The sequence below is a fragment of the Salmo salar genome, chromosome 02, assembly GCF_965601325.2.
Source record: "Salmo salar chromosome 02, fSalSal1, whole genome shotgun sequence".
NCBI classification, from domain to species: domain Eukaryota; kingdom Metazoa; phylum Chordata; class Actinopteri; order Salmoniformes; family Salmonidae; genus Salmo; species Salmo salar.
In genome coordinates this window covers 84,727,667-84,737,445 of record NC_138292.1, presented here as the reverse complement: position 1 = coordinate 84,737,445, position 9,779 = coordinate 84,727,667, and the positions used below count along the sequence as shown (strand labels likewise).

The window sequence follows — 9,779 nt, the reverse complement described above, 5'->3', positions numbered from 1 at the left end:
CTACATGGTGTAACAATACATCATGTAGATGTATATAATGAACAGACTAGGTCTATACTGCTCCTACATGGTGTAACAATACATCATGTAGATGTATATAATGAACAGACTAGGTCTATACTGCTCCTACATGGTGTAACAATACATCATGTAGATGTATATAATGAACAGACTAGGTCTATACTGCTCCTACATGGTGTAACAATACATCATGTAGATGTATATAATGAACAGACTAGGTCTATACTGCTCCTACATGGTGTAATAATACATCATGTAGATGTATATAATGAACAGACTAGGTCTATACTGCTCCTACATGGTGTAACAATACATCATGTAGATGTATATAATGAACAGACTTGGTCCATACTGCTCCTACATGGCAAAAATATACAAAAATATTTTGCATTAATCAAAATCTTTTTACAAATCAGCACCTGTATTTTCTCTGATATGGTGGAATAATACTGATAACATTCATGACCTTGTGAATGTTTTTAATGTAAAAAAACGTGTCAATGTTTTCAAAACGTCCTCACATTTTCATACACCTTCATTATTTAAATGAAACAAAACAACATTTAACAGGTTTCAAAGTTAGAATCAAGAAAATGCCATTAATCTATTTAGTATTTTACAATTTGCAATATCCAAATAATTTAATGAACAGCTGGCAGTTCATACTTGCATGCAATCAATCAGTTACAATCAATCTGTTATTAATTAAAATAAAAAGCACATTAGAACATTGTAAAACAAAAGTAGCCATTTTGTTCTATGATTTCATTCACACAATTTGATTTCATGCGGCATAAACAAAAACACAAATTCTCAGTCAAAAAAACATTGCTTCTTTATTCTCTCATGTGCAACGAACCTTGGCAAGACCCTGTTATTCTCTGCAAACATCAAAGCAGTGACTCACTTCTGCAGGCTCATACTCTGCAACATCCGTAGATTACAACCCTACCTCACACAGGAAGCAGTGCAGGTCCTAATCCAGGCATTTGTCTCTCTGTTGGCTGGGCTCCCCTGCAACTTATCCAGAACGCCACAGCCCGCCTGGTGTTCAACCTCCCCAAGATCTCCCATGTCACCCCGCTCCTCTACATACTCCACTGGCTTCCTGTCAATGCTCGCATCCACTTCAAGACCCTGGTGCATACAAGGGAACTGCCCCTCCCTACCTACAACCCAACCAACCCGAACACTCCATTATGCCATCTCTGGTCTCTTGGCCCCTCTCACCAGCTCCCAATCATCCCAGTCAAAGTTCTTCTCTGTCCTGGTACCCCAATAACGGAACCATAATGTCAGGACAGCGGAGTCCCAGCCCATCTTCCCGAAAACCACGATGACCATTCCTCTTCAAAGAGTATCTTCAATAAATCTGACCTGAACTTGTCTTTTCCTACTAGCGCTGACTTCGCTGAGAACTACTTTATGAAGGGAAAACGTACTTACTATGCCTGTGATATGTGGTTGTCTCACCTAGCTACCTTAAGGTGAATTCACCAATTGTTATTGTCTCTGGATAAGAGTGTGTGAAATGTAATGGGATTTCAGTTCCCTTAATCGTGAAAAGGTCTTTCCACAATGAGAGCAGTGGTAGGGCTTCTCTCCTGTGTGTATCCTCTCATGCTCTTTTAGGTTCCATAACCGAGCAAAACTCTTCCCACACTGGGAACATTGGAAGGGCTTTTCTCCTGTGTGTGTTTTCTCATGCTCTTTGAGATGGCATGACCGGATAAAGCTCTTTCCACACTGAGAGCAGTGGTAAGGCTTATCTCCGGAGTGAATTATTTTATGTAAATTCAGGTTCCCTAACTGGGTAAAACGCTTTCCACATTGGGAGCATTGGAAAGGCCTTTCTCCTCTGTGTGTAGAGTGAATTCTCTCATGTATTTTCACACCCCATAACTCAGTAAAACTCTTTCCACACTGAGAGCAATGGAAGGTCTTCCTTCCTTCTTTGTGTATTCCTTGATGCCTAATTAGGGTCCTTAACCGGGTAAAACTCTTTCCACACTGGGAACATTGGAAAGGCTTTTCTCCTGTGTGTGTCCTCTCATGTGATTTCAGGTGTGCCAACAGGGTAAAACTATTTCCACACTGGGAGCATTGAAAAGGCTTTTCTCCTGTGTGTGTCCTCTCATGCCTTTTGAGGGCCTGTGATCGTGAAAAACTCATTACACAATAGGAGCATTGGTAAGGCTTCTCTCCAGAGTGGATTCTCTCATGCATTTTCAGGCTGTCTAACCGGCTAAAACTCTTTCCACACTGGGAACATTGGAAAGGCTTTTCTCCTGTGTGTGTCCTCTCGTGCTCTTTCAGGTTGTGTAACTTGGTAAATCTCCTTCCACAGTGGGAGCAGCAGTGTCGTCCTACTGGTTTGGCCGTCTCTGGGTCTGGTTCCCCCGAAGGACTCTTACCTAAGTCTGGTTCCCCTGAAGGACTCTTCTCTGGGTCTGGTTCCCCCGAAGGACTCTTCCCTAAGTCTGGTTCCCCTGAAGGACTCTTCTCTGGGTCTGGTTCCCCTGAAGGACTCTTGTCAGAGTGAGAGTCTGGTCTCTCTCCTGTCAAAGACAGAGTATTTTGTTAAACAGAGACCTGAATGAAACCACTACATGATAAAAGTTTTCAGAACATTTCCATAAAATAAAAAAATACTTATGAGCAGGTTGAAAGAGACAGTTTCATGGAAGCATTATACATCCTCCTTTGTGTACACTTGACAGTTGAAAATGCTTCATGTGCTAGTCATGCGAAGAGAAGTGAAGTTACTAAGGTCCCAGGATTCTGTTTTTTTTCACTACTTTCATTTATCTGCATGTCCAGCCCTCACATTTAGCCTCACAATTAAGTATTTTACCATTTTCTTTTCAGGACACAAGTAAAATGAAAAATGGTTTGACTTAAAAAGTTGCATTCATGAGTATTATTGACTAATGCCTCTAAAGTGCAAGGTTGAGTAACTGGGTGGTAGCTGACTAGTGATGGCTATTTAACAGTCTGATGGCCTTGAGATAGAAGCTGTTTTTCAGTCTGTCAGTCCCAGCTTTGATGCACCTGTACTGACCTCGCCTTCTGGATGAGAGCGGGGTGAACAGGCCGTGGCTCAGGTGGTTGACTGCCTACAAACAGACTTGAAATCATTGGTCACTTTAATAAATCAATCACTAGTGACTTTAATAATGTTTACATATCTGGCATTACTCATCTCATATGTATATACTATATTTTATACCATCTATTGCATCTTGCCTATGCTGCTCTGTCATTGCTCATCCATATATTTATATGTATATATTCTTATTCCATTCCTTTACTTACATTTGTGTGTATTAGGTAGTTATTGTGGAATTGTTAGATTACATGTTAGATATTGCTGCACTGTCGGAACTAGAAGCACAAGCATTTCACTACAATCAAAATAACATCTGCTAACCATGTGTATGTGACCAATAACATTTGATTTGATTCGGTATCGTTAATCACATGGTTGGTATCGGCGGATCCAGAAGAAACGGACCAATCCAATGGGGGACTGTAGCAGTCTGTAGCTCAAACACAGAATGTTTCAAACAGTTTGGAATAGGGCTGGGACGATACCAGTATCGCAATACTCGTTAGTATCGTGGCAAAACACCAAACGGATGTAACAATTTTTTTAGGAAAACAGCCCTAATGATGGCTATAGCACACAATATTTTACAAAGAGCAGGTTTTTAAAGGACCGAAGAGTTTAGTCTGCTTCGTGTTTTAATTTTTGCCATGGAAAAAAATATTGTGATAAGCCCTAGTTTGGAAGCACTAAATCACGCCAGCGTTACCATGGGATTCAAAGCTGAACATGTTATTACTCATTATTACCTCATGAAAGTGACAAACTGATACCTTTTCATTTTTTGTCAAAAACAACTTTATATCGAAGGAGCACCTTTGATTTGACAGCCTGTACATGCGCACACAAACTGAAAGATAATATATAGAAATATATTAAAATGTTGTGAAAATGTATGTATCATATATATATATAAAATCAAATATATGTAAATACACAGTATCATTCAAGGGCTTTTATTTATACCATTTTCTACATTGTAGAATAATAGTGAAGACATCAAAACTATGAAATAACACATATGGAATCATGTAGTAACCAAAACAAGTGTTAAACAAATCAAAATATATTTAATATTTGAGATTCAAAGTAGCCACCCTTTGCTTTGACAGCTTTGCACACTCTTGGCATTCTCTAAAACAGCTTCATGAGGTAGTCACCTGGAATGAATTTCAATTAACTGGTGTGCATTGTTAAAAGTTCATTTGTGGAATTTCTTTCCTTCTTAATGCATTTGAGTCAATCAGTTGTGTTGTGACAAGGTAGGTGGGTTATACAGAAGACGCCCTATTTTGTAAAAGACCAAGTCCATATTATGGCAAGAATAGCTCAAATAAGCAAGGAGAAATGACAGTTCATCATTACTTTAAGACATGAAGGTCAGTCAATGCGGAAAATTTCAAGAACTTCTTCAAGTGCAGTCGCTAAAAATATCAAGCGCTATGATGAAACTGGCTCTCATGAGCACCGCCACAGGAAAGGAAGACCCAGAGTTACCTCTGCTGCAGAGGATAAGTTCATTAGAGTTACCAGCCTCAGATTGCAGCCCAAATACATTTACATTTTAGTCATTTAGCAGACGCTCTTATCCAGAGCGACTTACAGTAGTGAAGGCATACATTTCACACATTTTTTTCCCGTACTGGTCCCCCGTGGGAATCGAACCCACAACCCTGGCGTTGCAAACACCATGCTCTACCAACTGAGCCACACGGGACCGCGTGTGTACATGTTTCACAGAGTTCAAGTAACAGACACATCTCAACATCAATTGTTCAGATGAGACATGCATGAATCACTGCAAAGAAAGCACTACTAAAGGACACCAATAAGAAGAGACTTGCTTGGGCCAAGAAACACGAGTAGCGGACATTAGAACGGTGGAAATCTGTCCTTTGGTCTGATGAGTCCAAATGTAAGATTTTTGGTTGCAACCACCGTGTCTTTGTGGGGCGTAGAATAGGTGAACAGATGAATTCCGCATGTGTGGTTCCCACCGTGAAGCATGGAGGAGGTGTGATGGTGTGGGGGTGCTTCGCTGGTGACACTGTGATTTATTTACAATTCAAGCACACTTAAACAGCATGGCTACCACCGTATTCTGCAGTGACACGCCATCCCATCTGGTTTGTGCTTAGCGGAACTAGATGACCTGGCCTCCACAATCACCCGACCTCTACCCAATTGAGATGGTTTGGACCGCAGAGTGAAGGAAAAGCAGCCAACAAGTGCTCAGCACGTGGGAACTCCTTCAAGACTGTTGGAAAAGCATTCCAGGTGACTACCTCATGAAGCTGGTTGAGAGAATGCAAAGCTGTCATCAAGGCAAAGGCTGGCTACTTTTCAGAATCTCAAAGATATTTTCATTTGATTAACAGTTTTTAGGTTACTACATGATTCCATGTGTTATTTCATAGTTTTGATGTCTTTACTATTATTCTACAATGTAGAATAACTAACAGAACTGTCTACTGTGGTGGAAATATACCAGTATATCTTCATGTCAATTAACAGAACTCTGCTGGTTGTCCTGGTAACAGATACCAGTGGGCAGATCTATTTTATTTGTTCAAACTAAACTACAGCACTTACTTTGATGAGTCAAATCTGCTCCTTTCATCTCTTCTCCTAACTTTTATAAGTTATAATTTCCACGAATCAATGTCTAGGTATGTGCACATCCTCATCCTAGACTTGTCCTCTGCTTTTAACTGCATGCAGCCTCACCTTGTCTGTGACTAACCCCCCCACCTACAGGTGATCCCAGCAGTACGTTGTGGGTGCTGGACTTCCTGTATGTCAAGTTCAACAACACAACATCCCTTCCTCTGTGTCGGGGGCTTCAGGGCCTCTTTGATACATGGGATAAAGGCCAAGCACATCAGAGGACCCCACACAGAACCTTTTTCTAGGTTTTGAGCTGCTGACCTCCTGAAGGAGATATAAGGTCCCACTGTTCAGCAAGAATAGGAGCAGGACAAGTTTCAATCTGGCAGCCATTTGGCTGCTGAACAGTAGGACAGATGCCGATCAGGCTGCTGAACAGTAGGACAGAGAGAGGCCCATCAGGCCACTGAACAGTAGGACAGATAGAGGCCCATCAGGCCGCTGAACAGTAGGACAGATAGAGGCCCATCAGGCTGCTGAACAGTAGGACAGAGAGAGGCCCATCAGGCCGCTGAACAGTAGGACAGAGAGAGGCCCATCAGGCCGCTGAACAGTAGGACAGAGAGAGGCCCATCAGGCTGCTGAACAGTAGGACAGATAGAGGCCCAATGCACGGTCAGACAGTAGGCCAAAGAGATGTGTGACTTGTGTACTAACTTTCCAGTTTTCCATACTGGATGTTTTCTAGTGTATTGTGTTTGTGTACCTAAATTAATTTCCATGTAAAATGGTCAACAAAGTATATCGTATCATATAAATTATTTAAAAGTAAAAAATGCATGTTGGCGCCCCCCCCCCCCCCTTGGGTTGTGCCGTGGCGGAGATCTTTGTGGGCTATACTCGGCCTTGTCTTAGGACGGTAAGTTGGTGGTTGGAGATATCCCTCTAGTGGTGTGGGGGCTGTGCTTTGGCAAAGTGGGTGGGGTTATATCCTGCCTGTTTGGCCCTGTCCGGGGGTATCATCGGATGGGGCCACAGTGTCTTCTGATCCCTCCTGTCTCAGCCTCCAGTATTTATGCTGCAGTAGTTTATGTGTCGGGGGGCTAGGGTCAGTCTGTTACATCTGGAGTATTTCTCTTGTCTTATCCGGTGTCCTGTGTGAATTTAAATATGCTCTCTCTAATTCTCTCTTTCTTTCTTTCTCTCGGAGGACCTGAGCCCTAGGACCATGCCTCAGGACTACCTGGCATGATGACTCCTTGCTGTCCCCAGTCCACCTGGCCGTGCTGCTGCTCCAGTTTCAACTGTTCTGCCTGCGGCTATGGAACCCTGACCTGTTCACCGGACGTGCTTGTTGCACCCTCGACAACTACTATGATTATTATTATTTGACCATGCTGGTCATTTATGAACATTTTAACATCTTGACCATGTTGTTATAATATCCACCCGGCACAGCCAGAAGAGGACTGGCCACCCCTCATAGCCTGGTTCCTCTCTAGGTTTCTTCCTAGGTTTTTGGCCTTTCTCGGGAGTTTTTCCTAGGGAGTTTTTCCTAGCCACCGTGCTTCTTTCACATGCATTGCTTGCTGTTTGGGGTTTTAGGCTGGGTTTCTGTACAGCACTTTGAGATATCAGCTGATGTACGAAGGGCTATATAAATAAATTTGATTTGATTTTGATTTGATGTACCAATCGCAGATAATCCTTTAATATTTCCTACAGTACTGAACAACACATTCATGTGTAGAACTTCAGTAGAATGCCCCTTTAAAAACCACACATTGGTTCAACAACTGCCTGAGTTTGTGCCCGTTTTAAAGACCATACTCACTGGTGTTAATCAGGTCTTCAGTCTCCTCCCCAATTTCTTCCTTTTCTTTCACTCCCAAAATGTACTCCTTTTTTATTGAGGGAGCGTCCTCTTCCACTCCAAACGGTTCTTTCTCGTCTTTCACTGTAACAGCCTCCTCCTCTTTCAATGTGATATACTCCTCTTCCATTTTGAAGGCTTCTACCTCCTCCTCTTCCACTGTGACAGCCTCTACCCTCTCTTCCACTCCAAATGGTTCTTTCTCTTCAACATCCTCCTCTTCCTCCTTTTTAATTCTGGAAGCTTCTACCTCCTCCTCTTCCACTGTTACATACTCTATTCCCTCTTCCTCTTTCATTCCAAACGGTTCTTTCACTGTAACATCCTCCTCTTCCTCCTTTTTAATTCTGAAATCTTCTTTCTCTCCTTTCACTGTAACATCATCCTCTTCTTCTTCTTTCACGGCAATGTTCAGCCCCAGAGCTTCTTTCACTGTCCAGCAGACCTCTTCTTTGGCAGAGGGGGAGTATTTTAGCGAGCTCATGGTCAGGGATGTAAGCTAGATAGCATTAGCTCAGTATCAATCTTAACAATGTAGTACATTTAACAAGCAAATTACGTTTTAAGTTAACTAAGAGACAAGTTGTGTTAAAAACACAGATTAATATACAAATTATCAAAGGAGCTTCAATGCATCAGTTTAATGTTAGCTAGTAAGCTACCGAGGTGGCTGAATTAGTTACCATTTTGTTTTTAGGAAGAGTTCCGTCCCGTCCACTAGATTATACGTCACGTAAAAAGCATCAACTGAAAGACTCACATCGCCATCTGCTGACTGGAGTTGGTAAAGCAGTTATTCACGACATTGTTTATTCTGTCAAAAAAATAAAAATAAAAAATAATAATAATAATAATTTCAAAATGAGCAAATACATTTCAAATAAGAAAATACATTTTCTCTAACCCCTTAGCCAATACTTTCCTCATCACAAGAAAAGATAATTACTTTTTTCATCCCGATGGGGAAATGTTGTTTGCGGCTCTGTGTATGTACAAACATATCAAACATACAAATGACATCAAGACAACTGCAGACAATAAATATGACAAAACATGAGCTTCTACTTTAGTCAAATTTATTGTAAACCGCCTTTACATTTCTTACAAAATAATAAGGAGTTTTATTGTTAGATGAATCATTTGTTGAATTAGATTAAACAAAGATGTAGGCCTACTCAATAACAAAAATAACTATTTTAGTGGTGACTCAAATCTGTAGCCTATAGTAAGGTGAGTAGCCTAGATAGCTAATTTAGAAAAATGTGATATTTTTCTTCCCTTTTTAACACTACAAGTAACAATATAAATCGACATCTCTGTCTGATTCCATCTCAATCAGTTTTTTTCTTGTAAGCCTTTTCCCATCCTGGAATCTGAGACCTTATGGGAATCTGTGGTAGGGAAGAAAAATGTATGACAATTTGGCATAGACACTATACATTACCCATAGTTATCATCATCATCATCAACAACAAAGCTAGATTTATGTTCGGCTAAACCCGTCACCCGGAGAGAACTAAATGAACATGTATGCGTCTTTGGTGATTGTAATTTATTCATTTGATTACGTGCCATTTATTTCAATGCATTATGTTTAGGATTTAACTGACAGTTTGCGTTCGTTGTCAGCAGTTTCATGCGCAGGTAATTGTAATGTTCATGTCGGGCTTGTTGTGACTTAATTAATAGCCTTTATTTAGTGGCTTTAATATGTTCAGTGCACTCGGAAAGTATTCAGACCCCTTCCCCTTTTTCCACATTTTGTCTCCTCTTTCATTCCGAAATATACATTTTCAGGTTGACAGTCATCAGGGCGGAATGGGACAAGAATTCCGCCTTGGCATTTTATCTACACCAGCCCGCATCACTGCGTACAGCCAACTCGCCCGCCCAGGAACTTCAGGTATTCAATTGAATGTCAAATATAAATATTCTTTATCCAGCCAGCTCTTTCTAAGGTACCGACCTTAGGTTGACAAGAGAATTTGTCAATTGTAACAAATTTAAGAGAATTTGTAACCACCCCCTTACAATCTTGTCAACTTTCACCATGGCTTTTGCCCAATATGTAATGTGTGACATTACATATTCATGATTGATGTCATCTATAATATTAAACACAAGACGTTAATGTTTTGTACCAAAATAACACCCATCTATTTTGAAAATCAA

The 9,779-nt window shown here is 40.9% G+C and overlaps 1 protein-coding gene across 1 annotated transcript; it reads right to left on the bottom strand.

Moving 5' to 3' along the window:
- Nucleotides 1–483: 483 nt before the first annotated feature.
- LOC106595217 (uncharacterized) lies at nt 484–8,292 on the bottom strand. Its single transcript, XM_014186597.3, has 2 exons — nt 7,569–8,292; nt 484–2,579 (listed from the first exon to the last, which is right to left on the bottom strand). Exons 1-2 carry the CDS (start codon nt 8,089–8,091, stop codon nt 1,525–1,527), a joined length of 1,578 nt encoding a protein of 525 aa, XP_014042072.3. The 5' UTR covers nt 8,092–8,292; the 3' UTR covers nt 484–1,524.
- Between the last annotated feature and the right edge of the window lie 1,487 nt (nt 8,293–9,779).

What these genes read in the sequence shown, in the direction of transcription:
- LOC106595217 (XM_014186597.3), bottom strand. Translation starts at nt 8,091, where the DNA reads ATGAGCTCGCTAAAATACTCCCCCTCTGCCAAAGAAGAGGTCTGCTGG. An exon ending in TGAAGACCTGATTAACACCA is followed by an intron (nt 2,580 to 7,568) that starts GTGAGTATGGTC and finishes TGTCTTTGACAG; the next exon opens with GAGAGAGACCAGACTCTCAC.